This window comes from Miscanthus floridulus, chromosome 16, assembly GCF_019320115.1.
Source record: "Miscanthus floridulus cultivar M001 chromosome 16, ASM1932011v1, whole genome shotgun sequence".
Classification (NCBI taxonomy): Eukaryota; Viridiplantae; Streptophyta; class Magnoliopsida; order Poales; family Poaceae; genus Miscanthus; species Miscanthus floridulus.
This window is the reverse complement of record NC_089595.1, coordinates 1,937,936-1,957,687: the sequence shown is the minus strand read 5'-3', so window position 1 is coordinate 1,957,687 and position 19,752 is coordinate 1,937,936. Positions and strand designations below refer to the sequence as shown.

General features: G+C 45.7%; 1 protein-coding gene and 1 pseudogene across 1 annotated transcript; one reads left to right on the top strand and one right to left on the bottom strand.

The window, feature by feature from the left end:
- Nucleotides 1-3,361: 3,361 nt before the first annotated feature.
- On the bottom strand, nucleotides 3,362-14,418 carry LOC136513635 (cleavage stimulation factor subunit 50-like; annotated as a pseudogene).
- Nucleotides 14,419-15,885: 1,467 nt separating this feature from the next.
- On the top strand, nucleotides 15,886-16,188 carry LOC136513632 (uncharacterized). Its single transcript, XM_066507603.1, has one exon. The coding sequence runs from the start codon at nucleotides 15,886-15,888 to the stop codon at nucleotides 16,186-16,188; it is 303 nt and encodes a 100-aa protein (XP_066363700.1).
- Nucleotides 16,189-19,752: the final 3,564 nt, after the last annotated feature.

Here is a 19,752-nt window from a genome sequence, read left to right as displayed (position 1 = left end):
GACATTTAAATTTGTTGGACCAGTCAAAGCAATGGAGTATTCTCTTCATTCTAAAATAAACCAACTTTAAAGTTGTCCTATGTCAAACATTTTCAGATTTGACTCGATTAAAAAAACAGCAATATTTATGACACCAAATTTGTATTATTAGATACATCATGAAATATATCTTCATAATAATATACTCCCTCTATTTATTTTATAAGGCGTAGCTCGACATCATATGGTCTCCTAATTAAATTACACTTTGACCATTATTATTTTATTTTATATTACTTATACTTATAAACTTACGATAATTGAATAGTATATTTAATTACAACTCCAACTATATCAAGTTTGTATGATAGTAATTAAAACATGTTAGCCAAATCATTAGTCAAATATTTTGATGTTTAAATCTTGATACATATGTGGGTCTTGTAAAAGAGAATGGAGAGAGTACTTTTATTTGATGTCATACGTGTTAGTGTGTTTTTTTCTATAATAGTAGTTAAATTCAAAATAATTTGACTCAAGACAATTTTAAAAGTTTAATTTATTTTTAGCTCAGGACAATTCTAGAAGTTTATTTATTTTAGAATAGAATGACTAGAATCTAGTAAGGAGCGGCGGTCATTTAAATTTGTTTGACCTCAAATGGGTGAAAGACTAAGAGCAGTGAAAAAGAACACGCTAGCAAGCATGCCCTATTCGGCTGGCTGGAAAAACGGCTGATGCTAATGCTGATGCTGATTTGTTGTGAGAGAAAAATATTGTTATTTCGCTGAAAAGGTACCGCTGATAAGTTGAAACGAACAGAAATGGCCAAAAGCTAGTCTCACCACGTCTCAATAAAATTTGTGTCAGCTCCACAGCCCCTGACTTCTTTTTGTATATGTCACGTAAGCATTGATCCGAGAGACGAGGGCACGCACCTTGGTTGGAAATGTAAGCTTGAGCTCCTCCTCAATGGACTCTGAGTTTTTTTTCTTTTTTGAGAAAACTGGAAGGGCTTGCGCCCTTATAGTGAAATTTTATAGAAACAGTTAAACGGGAAAAGTAAATTAGAAGGCCTGAGAGCCAAAGAAAATTCAGGGAAAAAAGGAGATAAAAAAGATAAGGCTTAGCCTACAAGTTAAACCAGAGAAAGACTCCACTGTTCAAAAACTCTGACTTATGGTAGCGCAATGGAAGGTCATCCTTCACTGTTTCTCTATGGTGACCACTATGCTATCCGTCATCTTACTTGAGGGAGGAACTTGTATTCGAGTGGAAATTTCATCTCCCACGACTGAAGGATGCTTATATCTCTTCATCACTATAAAAATGTTAGTGAACAACACAATACCCGAAAAATTATATGGAAATTTTGAAATACATGTGGTTGTCCTAAATTTGAGGTTTTCATCTACAGGAAAAAATGTCCCTTGAAATTCTTTTAGCTTAGATTTTTTTGCGAACTGTTTTTTTATTTTCAAAATTATTGTTCACCATTATGTAATATGACTCATACAAGGCCAAAGCAAACTTGCATCAAGAGAGAAGAAATGAGGATTTTTCAACTTGTGCTCACATCGCACCTTTGTCGGATAAGATGTCTTTTTTGTGTAAGGTTGTTGAACTTTACTATTTGTCCCAATGTTTTTTCTCTGTTATAAATTAATGAAAACATACCCGTTTGATTTGGAAGTAACCTACAAGGGTTAGTCTAAAAATACAACCAATGTCTACCAAAGTACTACTTTTGGTTCAATAATCAAACTAGATATTGTGTCCAATTTCATTAAAGGATGTTATTTTAACCTAAGCATCATGCTTAATTTAAAAAGCCTATGGAAGTATGATGTATACCTTAAACTAAGTGCTATGCTTAATTTAAACGATGTGTACTTCCAAACCGAAGCATACTCAAGTGAACAAAGGAAACATGAAAGCATGACCAAAATTTATTCAAATGGAGATGAAAGAGTATTTGAGCAAGGTGAACCAAAAGTGCATAATTTTTTTTATGCAAGAGGATGCAAAAAGGTGGATGAATGGATGTTCAAATATGTTCTGATTTTGAAAAATATCCAAGTCCAAACGAAGATGGATGCACGGATATTCAAAGTACACATGCAGTGGAAATGCTGAATGAGTTTACATGCTTATTACGCCCATCTATAGATTTGCATTACATATTTTGTCGTCCATTCGTAGCCCATGATGATGGCATAGTGAGATGCATGTTGCTCATGTTATTTTCATCATTGAAGGTTGTCTTAAACTACAGGTTATAATTGAACTTGGCGCTGCCTTGAAGATTTTTAGACTGTTATAAATAGCAGGCTATAGCGTTTTGGACATGGTGCCAGTAAGATATTGCATATATTACCACTATTGCTACTACGAGCGCTTTTTCAAGCATAATAGCAACGCTAAATGCTTCAGCGTTGACATAGTTTAGCGGCGCTAATTGTGTAGGCGCCGTTTCTACCAAGAAATAAGACCCATCAAAATTTTCATTTGCCCAAATCTAGCCTATCTACACATGTGTATAAGCGTGTCATAAAATCTAGCATCTCCAGCTCTCCCCTCTGTATTCTCTGAGACCACGCTCTGAGTCCTGAACCTTTTTGGGGTGGCGCGGTGATGGTGTGCGTTGAGACAACGATAGCAGGAACTTCGAATGACTACTACAAGGGAGCGAGAGAGTGATTGCGAGCCGGCTGTGTGTCACGGAACGAGATCCTCTGTAGTCAGGCTGGTCGACTTTCCTCTGCAGTCGATCTGCGCCGTCAGCTGCGATCCAACGACGAGGAGCTCTCACCAATCTCCCACAGGCACAACACACGGTCCATCAAAGCCCAAGATGGCTACAGAATTTAACTGTAGGGGCGGCTCTAGAGCCTCTGTAGGGGCGGCTGCGCCAGCCGCCCTTCCCAGGGTGTTCCTACAGAGGGTGTCTCTGTAGGGGCGGTTTCCTGACCGCCCCTGCAGTGCCCTCTGTAGGGGCGGCTGATGTTTTCAGCCGCCCCTACAGTGACCTCTGTAGGGGTGGCTGGTAATATCAGCCGCCCCTATAGTGGACTTCTGTAAGGGCGGCTGTATCACCAGCCGCCCCTACAGTGGATTTTCCAGCAAAAAAAATAAATAATTCAAATTCAAATATGACCATATATATATATATAATTCAAATCAAGTAACAACAATCTTTTCTCAACTCTGACATATATTTAAGCATTTCCAGGAAGTACACCAATTCACACTAAATATTTTGACACTGGTTTCACAAAATCACAGCAAGTAAATACAACTAGAATAAACACTAGGCCTTTCAGAAGAAGTCTCAAAAGTGCTTATAGGCAGGTTAGTTGTTTAGTGGTGAAACATTAGGGCAAAGGAGAAAGAGCTGTTAGTTGCTATTCATGTGATAAAGTTAAGACCTGTCTGAAACACAGGAAATTCACCAGGACATGCTACAAATCATTCAGAATTACTACAAGATTCTCACATTCCAAACAGGGTTTGAGGTAGTTACTGTTTTGAATCAAACATACAGCATATGCCTGCCTCTCTGTTCTTCAAACCAAACAATAACTGGATCTTATCTTGAGGGAAGAGCACCTTAGACAGACTGGTAGCTCGCTTACCTCTCATCTTTGGTGAAAATTGCGCTAGTAGCTTCTGCGGATCCATGTGCTCCAGTAATAGGTCGAACACATTCAGCAGATACTCCATCCCAAATGTGCAAAGAACCATCTTTAGAAACAGTAACATACAAGCTCCCAGTACAAGAGTAGCGTACCTGGCAGCGACATCAGTAAGCACGGCTAGCGGAGTAAAATTAACCTTTGATGAGAATATAACCAATGCAATATACTGCTTGTGAATCAGAAGGAAAGAGAAAAGCTACCTGGTTAATGGGAGAACTAGAATCCTGTGCATTTGCTGATAAGTAGCATGTAAAAGTATTTATATCATATAAATGAGCAACTGGGTGATCAGTCCCTGCAAATAACTTTATCAGTGTCACTTGCTTCCACGATATTCATCAATATATGAAAAATGAGTTATTTTTTTTTAAAATACGTATGTGGATGAAAATATTTGACTATAAGAAAGAAAAAAATTCCATAAGATATGCTTGCAGTATTTTTCAAATGCCCAAGAGATAGGAACTGTTGATCCAGGAACGAAATCCAAATTCATGGGCCTGGATATCAAATTGTTTTGGTGAAATAATTAAATTACTTTACAGATAACAACTGAAAGCATGTTAAAAACTTATAATGCATAAAAATCAGAGCAAAACAAAATGATGTCAGAAATCACGAATCAGTTAATAACAACAGAAGTAGAAATTAAATTTAAATTAAGTGAAAAGATCATAGTACCTGCTAAAAGGTAATCCCCACAAGGATGAAAACATACAGATCTAACATTATGAGTATCCTGCCAAGCATTAACAATTGAGCCTGGTTAAATGCAATGAACACACCATTTTACATGATATATAGATAGATTAGGTTGCTAGAATTTACAACCTGAATAACTCTGAACGCTTTCCTCGCATTGGTTTTTGAGAAATCAAAGAATCTGTTGAGCAATTTTTTTCATGTACAAAACAATAACACAGATAGCAATTAATACCACAAAAAAATCCTAAAAAATAAGAATCATGCTTAATCCCAGTATGAGCATTTCAAATAGACAATTTAACAGAAAGGAGTGTAGACATTAAGGATAAGCATACTTTATTGTATTGTCTTTTGCAGCTGATATCAATATTGGACTCTCAGGATGAAAATCCAGACCATTGATGGCCAATCCAGACCATTGATGGCCTGCAAGAAATCAATCATAGTTATGAGCACAGTGGAAATTCGAGCGATGGAAAATAAAATAAGCAACTAGTGAAAAATGGAGTTGTTTACTAAAAAATTGAATACCATGTCAATGCTCCAAACAGCTCAGTAAGCAAATATCTAACTATAAACTGCATGTGCTAGGTGTGCATCCAGTGTGCTAAATGTGAGTTGAGCATGTGTATATAAGTGTGGTGGCAGGTGGATTTGATCTACCCATGCATTTCAGTCTTTATATAATGCAATGATATGCAACTCTCCGCATATTCAAGGAAAAAAATACTGCAGGAGACCTAACTCAGGAGCAATCTTGTGGAAGTGTTGAAAAGAGTCTCATGACCTTAAACAGTAAATAAACTGGCATATATGAACAATACATGCCCACCTGTGTGTGATCATAAAATGTGCGAATCACAGGCCTGGCAGGACCATCTTTGGAGTCCCCTACCATAGTCTGCTTAATTTTAGCAACCTGAGAGAGAGCAATAGTGAGTTGCAAGTTGCAACTAAGTACAAAACAGCACAAGCCCACTTAGCACTCGACAAAAAGTACAATGGTAACTTGATAATAAGCCAATGAACATCAGTAAAATATATGGATGGGTCAATCTCAAGTTATATACATAATCATGGTACTGTGACAAGTGCAAAATGTGCAAGAATAGTAGTAAATATCCAGATAAGCAGGAGACTGACACAAAAGCTGTTTCAAGTAGTAAATTAGCAAGGGAAAATTGGAACCATACGAACCTTATGGTCAGAGACATGCTTTCACCTCGTGCTTGGGGAAGCTCTTGGATGAGCCCTTGACATCCTGCATACTGCACAGCACAGCACCGGCGTCAACACTCCTCACCAATCACGGTTCAGCACCAGAATAAAACACTGCCACTAGGCAACGCCACGGGCGCGCAAGGTTGGGGTTTACCTGAAATCCACGGCACTGGAGCCGAGCGGCTGCACCAACCCACCGAACCCGGCAGAGTCGAATGCGGAAGCGGCGGCTCCTCCTCCGCGCTCCGCCGTGAGGCCCTGCGAACCAACAGTGAGGGTTTAGGCCCGTGCAGAACAAATCCTAGGCAGGAGGAAGGGGAGAGTGGGGGAACCTTGGCCACGAGACGTAGGAGTTGATTGGCGGGGACGGATTCCGCGGCGGAGATGGGGGTCATGGTGGCTGCTGCGCCCCACCCGCCGCCGCCCGCGCTGTCGCCGCGCTAGGGTTCGCCCTTCGCCGATTCAGGGGAAAATATGCATCCGAGAGTGCTGCACGACCCGCATGGAGGGCACCTCCGCAAGTCCAGGCAGCCGGGGGGCGCAAGGCCGGGCGGCGTGAGACCGGGCAGTCGGGCGGCGCGAGGGAATCGGCTCGACGGAGGACGAGCAACGCGGGGAAGGTACGTCCGTGCGGATAAGATGCGTGTGTTCGTGCCTAGAAGGTGCGGGTTGGCCGAAAGGTGTATGCGTGGGCTGTAGGAAGAGATAGAAATATTTGTACCATGGAGAGGGCGAACCAAAATTGTAAAATATTTGAAATTTTAAAAAATGACAAGTTCGAACAAAAATTTGAAACCCTAAATGATTTTAGATGTAAAAGTGATGAATACAAAAGTTGTTCAACTCATAAAGATCTACAACTTTTATTTTGGTCATCTTATCATTTGACAAAATTTGAACCTTTCAAATTTGAAATTTTAAAAAACGACAAGTTCGAACCAAGATTTGAGACCCAAAATGATTTCAACATAAAAAGTGATGAATACCAAAGTTGTTCAACTCATTAATATCTACAACTTTTATTTTAGTCATCTTGTTATTTGACAAAATTTGAACCTTTCAAATTTGAAATTTTAAAAAACGACAAGTTCGAACCAAAATTTGAGACCCAAATTGATTTCAACATAAAAAGTGATGAATACCAAAGTTGTTCAACTCATGAATATCTACAACTTTTATTTTGGTTATTTCTTCATTTGACAAATTCTTAGCACACATTGTTCACTAATCTTACACATGTCTCATAGTTCATAAAACCTTATGAGAGATTTGTCACATTTGTGAACAATGTCATTACCACTTTGTCATATGAAGAATTGACCAATATAAAAGTTGTAGATCTTGATGAGTTATTCAACTTTGGTATTTATCACTTTTTCAGCTGAAATCATTTGGGGTACCAAAATCTTGTCTGAAGTTGCATTTTTTTGAAATTCAAAATTTAAATTGCTCAAACTTTTCATATGTATATATTGATAAAACCAACAAAATAAATTGATAGAGAATGATTTTAGAAAATTTTAGGAAAAAAAATCATCAGATTTGGAGTTAGTATGAGGAAGAAAAACTAGTTACAAAGTTGACCCACAGATTAAAAAGAGAAATCACACTGTTCACTATGATCATGTAAGGATCATCTAGAACAGTGTGATTTCTCTTTTTAATCTGTGGGTAAACTTTGTAACTAGTTGTTCTCCCTCATACTAACTCCAAATGTGATTGTTTTTTTTCCTAAAAATTTCTAAAATCATTCTTCAGCATTTAAGTTTGATCAAACTTAGATGTGACAATGTTTTACGCATTTTAAAATTTGAAATTTGACAAGTTCAAACCAAAATTTTAAACCCTAAATGATTTTAGATGTAAAAGTGATGAATACAAAAGTTGTTCAACTCATCAAGATCTAGAACTTTTATTTTGGTTATCTTGTCATTTGACTAAATTTGAACCTTTCAAATTTGAAATTTTAAACAATGACAAGTTCGAACCAAAATTTGAGACCCAAAATGATTTCAACATAAAAAGTGATGAATACTAAAGTTGTTCAACTCATTAATATCTACAACTTTTATTTTAGTCATCTTGTCATTTGACAAAATTTGAACCTTTCAAATTTGAAATTTTGAAAAACGACAAGTTCGAACCAAAATTTGAGACCCAAATTGATTTCAACATAAAAAGTGATGAATACCAAAGTTGTTCAACTCATGAATATCTACAACTTTTATTTTGGTCATTTTTTAATTTGATAAATTCTTAGCACACATTGTTAACAAATCTTACACATGTCTCATATAGTTTATAAAACATTATGAGATATGTCACACTTGTGAACAATGTCATTACCACTTTGTCATATGAAGAAATGACCAATACAAAAGTTGTAGATCTTGATGAGTTATTCAACTTTGGTATTTATCATTTTTTCAGCTGAAATCATTTGGGGTACCAAAATCTTATCTGAAGTTGTATTTTTTTGAAATTCAAAATTTAAATTGCTCAAACTTTTCATATGTATATATTGACAAAACCAACAAAATTAATTGATAGAGAATGATTTTAGAAAATTTTAGGAAAAAAAATCATCAGATTTGGAGTTAGTATGAGGAAGAAAAACTAGTTACAAAGTTGACCCATAGATTAAAAAGAGAAATCACACTGTTCACTATGATCATGTAAGGATCATCTAGAACAGTGTGATTTCTCTTTTTAATTTGGGGATAAACTTTGTAACTAGTTCTTCTCCCTCATACTAACTCCAAATGTGATGGTTTTTTTCCTAAAAATTTCTAAAATCATGCTTCAGCATTTAAGTTTGATCAAACTTGGATGTGACAATGTTTTACACATTTTAAAATTTAAAATTTGAAATTTATTCGTGCGCCATCAGTAGGGGCGGCTGGTGATTGAGCCGCCCCTACAGAGCAGCCCCAACTGTAGGGGCGGCTCAGGTTATCAGCCGCCCCTACAGTGCCATCTGTAGAGGCGGTTGGGTTACTGGGGCCCGAGGACGCCCACTGTAGGGGCGCCTTCAACCCCAGCCGCCCCTACAGTAAAAATGACCCCGTTCCTAATATAAGAATCTGGCGTAGTGGCTTTGCCTTCGTCTTCTAAGTTTGGAGCCGGCTCTACGCATCGTGATGACCCGCCGCCAGAGGTGGAGAGAGTGGTGGCCGACACGGGGATGCGACGAATCGCATAGGAGGCATCCGGTGCTCGGAGCGAGAGAGTGGCCGGCACGGGGCTGCGACGAATCTCACGGGCGGCGTCACGACTGCATGGGCGGATGCTACTTGGAGCGGTGCCCCTCTTCTTCATGATTGTGGCTCCGAGCCGAACACGTACGGCTTGAGCAACGGCAGCGGCAGGAGCTCGCCGTGGCTATGAATCAAGACGCGGCGACGGCGGTGGCAGTGTGCCTTGCCGGAGGCGGTGCCGCAAAGCGCACCAACAGCTGTAGTGCAATCGAGCAGGTAGTCCTCTACTGTATTTGCTCGGAGATCAAGGAGTTGGTACTCGTAGAAATGAAGCTGGATGCGCTCCGCTTGTGCAGGATGTTAGTTCCTTAGGATGACTAGATCTAGAGGGGCTGACTTCACTAGAAATGGATAACAATGAGTTCTTACTAAAACATGAACCGGAGAGAGAGGCTAGAGAGAGATGTGCAGAGGTAACTGACCATCGGGCTTGGAGGAGGAGGAAGCCATGGCGATAATGCGGTGTAGCCCGGATCGGTGGCGGCGCGGTGAGGTCCGGAGAGTGGTGTCGCGGGCGATGGTGAGTCGAGGAGGACGGTGGCGGCGCTTCCTACCGCTGCTGCACTCCCTTGGATCGGTTAGGGTTTCTCGGTGGGGTGCTTTGGTAAGACCGGTGAACCTCGTACCATGAGCCGCCGGTCCCCACCTCTTTATATAGCACAGTGCGATGGGGGCTTACCAACCATGATTTGGTTGGGCGCCCCCGATCAGGGCGCGGATCTGGACCTAAGTTGGCCGTTGGGCCGACTTGATGGAGATCAACCTAACATTCTTCCCTTTGATCTCACATTTATTGCTTAAACTTAAAATACTTATCTCTTTTTCCATTTCATCATAGATTAGCGCATAAAGCGTGCCTCGTCACAACGGTTAGTACCGTTAGATTAACAGCTACAATACACCTCTCTGTTTTTGAATTAGATTCTCAACTAGGCCCTTATTGTCCACGGATCCTAGGGTTTCCTGTAAACCCATACTGGCTAAGTGTTCTCTGAACACATTGGACGGTAAGCCTTTTGTAAGCGGATCCGCAAGCATTTTCTTTGTACTTATATGCTCGAGACTAATAGAATGATCCCGGACTTTGTCTTTCACAACATAAAACTTTATGTCAATGTGTTTGGTAGCACCACTTGACTTATTGTTGTGAGCATAACATACTGCTGGCTCATTGTCGCAGTACAACTTGAGTGGTCTATGAATGTCGTCGACTACTTTCAACCTGGGCATAAATTTCTTTAGCTAGTTCATCTGCCCCGTTGCCTCATAACATGCTACAAACTCGGCATACATCATGGACGATGCAGTGATGGTTTGCTTTGAGCTTTTCCACGATATAGCTCCCCCTGCGAGAGTAAATACATAGCCTGATGTGGATTTTCTATCATCTACATCTTTCGTGAAATCTGAATTTGAATACCCCTTTATATGAAGGGAATGAGATCTTCTGTATGTTAGCATGAGGCCTTTTGTGCCTTGCAAATAACGCAAAGCTTTCTTTACCATTCTCCAGTGTTCTATTTCTGGATTACTTTGATATCTGCCAAATATCCCGGTAACAAAAGCTAAGTCAGGGCATGTACATACTTGAGCATACGGTAAGCTTCTGACAGCTGAAGCATATGGAACCGCTTTCATTCGATCAATCTCATATTGGTTCCTGGGATATTGGAATTTCCTAAAAATATCGCCCTTGACTATAGGAGCAGGTGAAGGTTTACATGCATACATATTATATTTCTTTATAACCTTTTCTAAGTATGTTTTTTTGTGATAATCCTAAAACCCCTTTCTTCTATTTCGGTAAATCTCTATTACTAAAACAAATGAAGCTTCACCGAGATTTTTTATATCAAAATTTGAGGATAAGAACTTCTTCATATCTAGTAGTAGATTAACATCACTACTAGCAAGTAAGATGTCATCTACATACAAGATTAGGAAAATGAATTTCCCATTCTTGAACTTTGTGTAAATGCAATTGTCCTCTATATTCTCTTTAAACCCAAACTTGCTTATCGTTCCATCAAACTTTAAATAGCACTGTCTATAGGCTTGTTTTAATCCGTAATTGGATTTCTTTAGGCAGCATCCCATACGTTCTTTTCCTTTTATGACAAAACCTTTTGTTTGTGCCATATAAACATTTTCATCCAAATCCCCGTTAAGGAAATCCATCTTTACATCCATCTAATGTAATTTTAAATCGTAGTGTGCCACTAACACTATTATGATTCAAAAAGAATCCTTACATGAGACTGGAGAAAATGTCTCATTGTAATCTATTCCTTCTCTTTAAGTAAAGCCGTTCGCTACAAGTCGCGCTTTAAATCTTTTCACATTCCCTTTGGAGTCATATTTAGTTTTATAGACCCGTTTACAACCTACTATCTTGGCTCCTTTAGGAATTTTTTCTAAGTCCCAATGTTGCTGGTATTCATTGATATCATTTCATCTTGCATGGCTTCAAGCCACTTCAACGAGTGAGCGCTTCTCATGGCTTCTTCAAATGAGGTGGGATCACCCTGCATTTGAAATTCTTCACATTCATAGACTTCGTAGTCATCAGAAATAGCTGGTTTTCTGTCTTTTTGAGACCTTCTAGGGGCCTCATAAGTTGGCGCTTGTTCCATATGGGGCTGTTGTTGCTCTTCCTCATGTGCGACAACAGGTTCTATAGGACCCTGAAGAACAAGTTCCTCATGTTCATTTATTGTTGCCACGGGAGAACTAACAACAGGTGATGTCACAACAATGTCCCGTACTGTTGGTGCAGCAGTGTTGGTATTTATTAACTTGTCACTTGTTTTAGTAGCCACCTAATATAAACCTATATCTCCTAACATTTCTTTACTAGGTTGTCATCCCTAGTGATGATGCCAGAGATGCTTGTTGATACTACATATCATTACTACTAGAATAATACTAAGCAGTGCTTTATCATTTTTTGTGACTAGAAATATATGAATGAAAAGGATCTGCAAGCACACAGATAATATACCATTGTAGCAATTCACCCAAGAGTATTATAGGTATCATTATTTATATTTTTACCACAGGGAAGGTCTAGCATGGACATGTATTGATAATTTATACTATTGATGGAGAAGTAAACCATAACCAATATTCTACTCATAACAGGGGTAAGTCATAAGATAAGTGTCGGGGACCTAATACCGGGGTATCCAATGAGGTGGAACAGATAAACCATCGAACGTTGACAATCCCGATTAGACGAGAACGTTACTGCGTCTCTTGTCCGAAATGACGGGAGACTGGTTCCACCTCGCCCGACCCCCGAGGGTCAGACTCCGCCTCGCCTGACCCCCGAGGGCTAGACTCCGCCTCGCCCGACCCCCGAGGGCTAGGCTCCGCCTCGCCTAACGACCGAGGGCAGACTCCGCCTGGCCCTACAAGTAGACCCTACTCCATCATAAGGATGAGCATGAGGTACGACATGACACTCGAGTCAAACGCAGCGCCAAGGACCATGCCCTACGCCGCGGCAGGAAAAGTACCGCCAGGGTATGACGGGTTGGGCGCTTTAGACCATTCCGGCATTGCAGAGTCCGAACAGTATTGTAGGAGCCGCCTTTAGCCCTCAGACACGGAACTCGACATAGATATACGACAACCACTATGGTCCAGGAAGAGGCTCGCGCCCTCTACAATGATGGATGTACTGTCACCATGCCGTGGTCCCAAAGGAGCAGCGCCCGCTCCATGACCCCTTGGGTCCACCAGATCGGAGCACTCGCTTCGGCCTCCGGACGCCCTCTCCGATCGGAAGGCCTTGCCCAAAGCGCTACTTCTGACTCTAACCCCCGCGTCCCTTCGACCGGGGCTCATAGGAACTAGAAGGCATGCAGAGAAAGATAGGGTAAGGCTCATAAGTCAAAACCACTGTACTAGAGACCATACCCTACGCGAAGCAGTACTCTGCAGCCATCTTGACATTTTATAGTGCATCAACAGTGTTGTAGGCGCCTACCATTATCTGGTACCCACCGGTATGGGCGACAAGGCTGGGTAGACATGGGCAACAAGGCTCGGTAGCATACGCGCCCTTCCCCTCTCACTTGTAAAGCCGTCCCCTTCATCTATAAAAGGGGGTGTGCTTCCTCCAATAAGGGGGACCGACTCTTGATGGATAAGTTGAACACACACGACACTTCATACACAGCTGAGCAGCAACTAAGCTCTTAGCAACCTTTTCGATCATTCCATCAGAGACTTGGGACCAGTCCCTCTCTCGATCGTTTGTACCCCCTGCTACGAACCTTTTTTCGGTGCTAATAACACAAGCAGCAACAGACTGGACGTAGGGACATTCAGCCTGAACCAGTATAAACCTTGTGTCCTTTAGCGCACCATCCAGGCCTAACGCGCATCAATTATAAATTTACTAGCCGGTGTTTGTTCGAAACACCGATAGTTGGAGCGCCAGGTAGGGGCCTTTGCGCGTTCCAAATCAGTCCTCAGATGGCTAACCACGCAATCAGCTGGGTCCCGGGCGCACACGTGTGTTTCGGTGACTTGGACTTCATTGTCACACTAGGAGGAGAGTTGGTGCTAGCCCATGCGTCCGTCCAGTCTCCCGCATCCGCCAACCTCAGCTACTGGAGGCTTGAGGGCTAGCCGGGCGTCTTCCTTGGACCCCAGCTGTCCAGAGAGGCCCCGCGCCGCATCACCCTCTCTCCGGAACGCTCCACATGGCGCGCCTCGATGGCGTTTCCGTTCGGTCTCTACAACACCGCGGCAACCGTAAGCCACCTTATGGCCCAGCGTGCAATCCCATTTCCCACGAACAACGAGTTGGTGGGGATGATTGAAAGAGTTACTGAATCCCTCCACGGCCTCCTTGCAGAGGGCCTAGGGTCAGACTCTGGTTTTGACTCTAGTCGAGGGAGCCATCATCCCTCCCAGGAATGCTTCATGGTAGAAACCCCCTAGGGACATGTCGAAAGCGCCTCCGAGGAGGAGGTCAACCCGGCGCGCAACTTCGGTGACGGAGCCGAAGGGGGAGCAATTAGCCCCACCTCACATAGGGGTGGAGCAGCTAGAAGCCTGAAAATAGGAAATAGACGAAACCGGACAGCAGCTTGTCCGGGAATACAAGAAGATCGACGAGGAGATCAGGCGCCGCGGAGATGGAGGGCACGCACGCGCCGTGGCCCACGATGTGAACTAAAGGATCATCACCGATGATGAAACCCTTCCCCACTTTGCTCGTGTGAGCCGCGATGGCCCTGCTTCATGGCCTTCTGGAGGCCGCGACGCCCGAGGATCGCCGGGTCCACCGTGAAATTCGCACGCTACTTGAGCGTGCGGCTACACAGTAGGCAGAGAGCTCGATGTCTCGGCGACACAAGCCTAACGCCAACCAGCACACTCCCTCGGTGCGTCCCACCAGGGACGCGTCAGTCCACCAAGCGCCGCAAGGCAACGGGCAGCGCGCCGCAATCCCGGTGCATCAATGTCTCGGCCACAACCGTGACGCACGCAGCACCCTCGACGCCCACAGACGCACCCATGGCGACCTGAGGGAAGGGGCCCATCGCGGCTATCATCCTCGATGCGGCAGACGCTATGACAGTGGCAAAGACCGGAGCCCAAGCCCCGGCCTACCGGGCCCTCAGGCCTTCAGCCGTCACATCCTCAACGCCGCGTTTCCACCAAGGTTGCGACCACCTACCAACATCCCTAAGTACTCTGGGGAAAACAAACCCCGGACTTTGGCTTGAAGACTATTAGCTTTCCTGTCAAGCCAGTGGTGCGGATAATGATGATTTCATTATCTGCAACCTTCCATTGTTCCTTGTCGATTCGGCACGAGCGTGGTTGGAGCACCTTCCATCCGACGCATCCAGGGTTGGGCGGACTTAAGGGAGATCTTTGTGGGGAACTTCTAGGGCACGTACAAACATCCTGGAAACCCCTGGGACCTCAAGAACTATCACTAGAAGGTTGGCGAAACCCTCCGCGGGTATATCCGGCGCTTCTCCCGACAGTGCAATGAGCTCCCTAACGTCGCCAACGCCGACGTGATAGGAGCCTTCCTATTCGGGATGACCTATGAGTCTTTGGTCCACAAGCTAGGACGCATGGGCCCACGGACCACCAAAGAGCTCCTGGACATCGCCACCAGCCACGCCTCAGGAGAAGAGGCGGTCGGAGCAATCTTCGACCGTTCCAACAGCAAGGCAAGGCGGGACGAGGGTGCCAACAAAGGCACGTCCAATTGATCCGCCAAAAGGAAAAACAAGAAGCAACGGCGCGAGGACCCACTCGTGGCTGCTGCTGACCGCAAGGGTGGTTGGAAGCCCATGGAGGGCGCTCTGAACCACTTCGAGAAAATGCTCCAGGGGCCGTGCCCGAACCACGCCTTCCCTGTAAAGCATCCACTCAAGGACTGTGGCCTCATGCAGAAGTTCTTGGCCGAAAGTGCGGACAAGGGGGGGGGGCAGGGGAAGGAACCAGCCCCCACTACCGACGATGCCGAGGAGAAAGATGACAGCTTTCCAATGCCAGACGGCTGCCTCATGATCTTCGGAGGCTCAATGGCCTACGACTCCAAACATCGTCAGAAGGTCGCACGCTGCCAAGTCTACATGGCCCAGCCGACCACACCTCTCTTCCTCCGGTGGTCAGAGGCCGGCATAACCTTCGATTGGATCGACCATCCGAACGCCATCCCGCATCCGGGAAGGTATTCGATTGTTGTCGACCCGATCGTCGGCCCAAAGCGCCTCACCAAAGTTCTGATGGATGGAGGCAGCGGCCTCAATATCTTGTACGCGAAGACGCTCGACATGATGGGCGTCGACCGAACGCACCTCCGCCTAGTCCGAGCGCCTTTCCACAGCGTCATCCCCGGAAAGCAGGCCACACCACTCGGACAGATCGATCTACCCGTTACCTTTGGGGATCAGTCCAACTACAGGACTGAGACCCTCACCTTCGATGTGGTAGGGTTCCCTGGAACTTTCCACACCATCTTGGGATGACCATGCTACGTGAAGTTCATGGCCGTCCCCAACTACACATACCTCAAGCTGAAGATGCCAGGCCCACACGGGGTCATCACCATCGGCACCTCCTTCCAGCAGGCTTACGAGTGTGAAGTTGAGTGCTGCGGCCATGCCACAGCTATCGTCGCCTCCGAGGAACTCGCTGCCCTCAGGGAGGAGGTCGTCGAAGAAGCACCCGACGCAAAGAGGTTGTCCGGGTCATTCGAGTCGGCAGAGGGATCCAAAAAGGTCCTCATAGACCCCAGCAGCTCCAAGGGTAAAATGGTACGCATAGGTACCGCGCTCTCCTCCAAATAGGAAAGCGCGCTCGTCGACTTCCTCCACAACAACAAAGACATCTTTGCGTGGAAACCCTCGGATATGCCAGGCTTCCCAAGGGAGGTCGTCGAGCATACCCTGAAAATCCACCCAGGCTCCAAGCCGGTGAAGCAACGCCTGCGCCGCTTCGACAAGGAAAAGCGCAGGGCCATCGGTGAAGTGATAGCAAAACTACTTGCCACCGGATTCATCAGGGAAGTTCACCACCCAGAGTGGTTAGCAAATCCTGTTCTTGTACGAAAAAGAGCGGGAAATGGAGGATGTGTGTCAACTACACTGGTCTCAACAAGGCATGCCCAAAAGACCCATTTCCTTTACCACGCATCGACCAAATAGTCGATTCCACCTCGGGGTGTGAAACCCTCTGCTTCCTTGACGCGTACTCCGGCTATCACCAAATCATGATGAAAGTGTCTGACCAACTCGCAATGTCTTTTATCACCCCCTTCGGACCGTACTGCTATGTCTCAATGCCATTCGGTCTAAAAAATGCTGGGGCCACTTACCAGCGCTGTATGCTCAATTGCTTCGGGGACCTCATTGGGCGGACCATTGAGGTCTACGTCGACGACATCGTAGTTAAGTCCAAACAGGCTGACCACCTTGTTGCCGATCTTGAGCAAACCTTTGCGGAACTCTGGGCAAATTGCATCAAACTCAATCCCTAGAAATGTGTTTTCGGGGTCCCGAGGGGCATGCTGCTTGGCTTCATTGTCTCCGAGCGTGGCATCAAAGCCAACCTAGAGAAAATCTCAGCCATCACAAGGATGGGTCCGATCCAGAACATAAAGGGGGTTCAACGGGTCGCAGGGTGCCTCACCGCCCTCAGCCGATTCATCTCACGCCTCGGCGAACGAGGACTCCCCCTTTATCGACTCTTGAAGAAAGCCGATCACTTCGAGTGGACAGCCGAGGCCCAAGAGGCGCTTGACATGGTCAAGCTGCTTCTAACAAAACCCCCGGTCCTAGTCCCTCCAAGCGACGGAGAATCCCTCTTGCTATACATAGCGGCCACCACGCAAGTGGTTAGCGCCACCCTAGTAGTAGAATGGGAAGAAGAGGGGCACGCCCTCAAGGTCCAGCGCTCGGTGTACTTCATCAGTGAGGTACTATCCGACTCCAAAACCCGCTACTCCCAAATCCAGAAGCTCCTATACACCGTCCTCATCACTAAAAGAAAGCTACGCCCTTACTTCGAGTCACACCCTGTGACAGTAGTGACGTCATTCCCCCTCGGCGAGGTCGTCCATAGCTAGGACGCCACAGGAAGAACCGCAAAGTGGGCACTTGAGCTAATGGATCAAGGCATCGGGTATGCCCCCCGAACGGTGATCAAGTCCTAGGTACTGGCTGACTTCATCGCAGAGTGGACTGAGGTCCAGATGCCACCGGCGGTCGTCGATCAAGAATGCCGGACGATGTATTTCGACGGGTCACTGATGAAGAAGGGTGCTGGCGTGGGGCTGGTCTTCGTATCACCCCTCGGGGTCCGCATGCGGTATATGGTTCGCCTCCATTTTCCCTCATCAAATAATGTGGCTGAATACGAGGCACTCGTTAACGGCCTATGCATCGCCATCGCGCTGGGCATCCGATGCCTCAACATTCGGGTGACTCTCAGTTGGTTGTTGACCAAGTCATGAAGGAGTCCAGCTGTCATGACGCCAAGATGGCTGCATACTGCCAAGAAGTCCGACGGCTGGAGGACAAGTTCGACGGCCTCGAACTTAATCACGTCCCGAGGCACCTCAACGAGGCTGCCAATGCACTTGCGAAGGCGGCGTTCGATCGAGAGCCGGTGCCAATGGGCGTCTTCGCCAGCGACCAAGATAAACCCTCGGTGCGCTACGAAGAGTCAGATTGGGCCAAGGATGGCCCGTCTGATCTGGCCCCAAGGGCTAACTGCCGACCATTCCGTCCGACCCCGAGGTCATGGAGCTTGAAGAGGATCCGGTAGCAGAGCCTGACCCCCCGGACGACTAGAGAACGCCCTACCTTGACTACCTCCTCCACAACACACTACCAACGGACAGAATGGAAGCTCGATGGCTCGCACGTCGCGTCAAGTCCTTCGTCCTTGTAGAGGGCGAACTCTACCGACGGGGCAACACCGGGATCCTATAGCTCTGCATCCCCGGTGAACAAGGAAGACTTTTGCTGAGCGACATCCATGGTGGGGTCTGCAGTCACCATGTCGCGCCAAGGACGTTGGTTGGAAATGCCTTCCGACAAGGCTTCTACTGGCCCACTGCAGTAACCGATGCTGAGCAAATCGTACGCACCTGCGAAGGGTGTTAGTACTACGCTCAGCAAACTCACCTCCTAGCCCAGGCACTCCAGATGATCCCCATCACGTGGCCCTTCGCGGTCTAGGGTCTCGACCTGGTTGGGCTACTCAAAAAGGCGTCCGGGGGCTTCACCCACCTGCTTGTCACCATAGACAAGTTTACAAAATGGATCGAAGCTCGACCAATCTCCACGATCAAATCCGAGCAAGCTGTACTGTTCTTCCTCGACATCATCCATCGCTTTGGAGTACCAAACTCCATCATCATAGACAACGGCACGCAGTTCACCAGCAGGAAATTCATTCAATTATGTGATGAACAACACATCTGAATCGATTGGGTAGCCATCGCGCACCCCTGGACGAACGGGCAGGTCGAGCGCACAAACGACATGCTTCTGTAGGGCCTTAAGCCCAGGATCTTCAACCGGTTGAACAAGTTCAGCATGCACTGGCTCGCCGAGCTCCCGACGGTGCTCTGGAGCCTAAGGACAACTCCCAGTCGGGCCACTAGCTACACACCTTTCTTCATGGTCTATGGTTCTGAGGCCATTCTTCCGATGGACCTTGACTACGGAGCACCAAGAATCAGACCCTATGACGAACAGGGGGCCGAAGCATCCCACCAAGACGCCATGGACCAGCTAGACGAAGCCCGCGACATCGCCCTCCTCTATTCGGCCAAGTACCAGCAGGCGTTGCGACGGTACCACAGCCGATGGGTGCGGGACTGAGCCTTCAACGTCGGGGACCTTGTCCTCCGCCTCATGCAGAGCAACAAGGACTGCCACAAGCTATCCCCACCCTGGGAGGGGCCATACGTTGTCGCGAAAGTACTCTGCCCAAGCGCCTACAAGTTGAAAACCATCAACGGCGTGGTCTTCACCCATGCCTAGAACATTGAGCAGCTATGTCATTTTTACCCTTAAATAAACACATACTTCTTCTTATCAGTTCTTGTCTTTACAAATCCCCGATCTTTAGTAACATCCGACCCCTGCAAACTGTGAGGGGTCGGACCTCACTCGGGGGCTGATACAAATGATACAAGTACGTTTATCTTGCAAACACTTGTTGTGTTAACTTTGCAAACATCCTCTAAGTTTTCCACTCTTCCCGTAACAAGTCCTAAGGGCTAGGATTTTGGGAGCAAATTCTGAGTATAACTGGTAGGACTGTGGGAATCCCACGCCCCAGCGGCTACGACTTCTTTGCTCACCAGCGTAATCAGAATTAGTTCACCTGCACTCCTAATT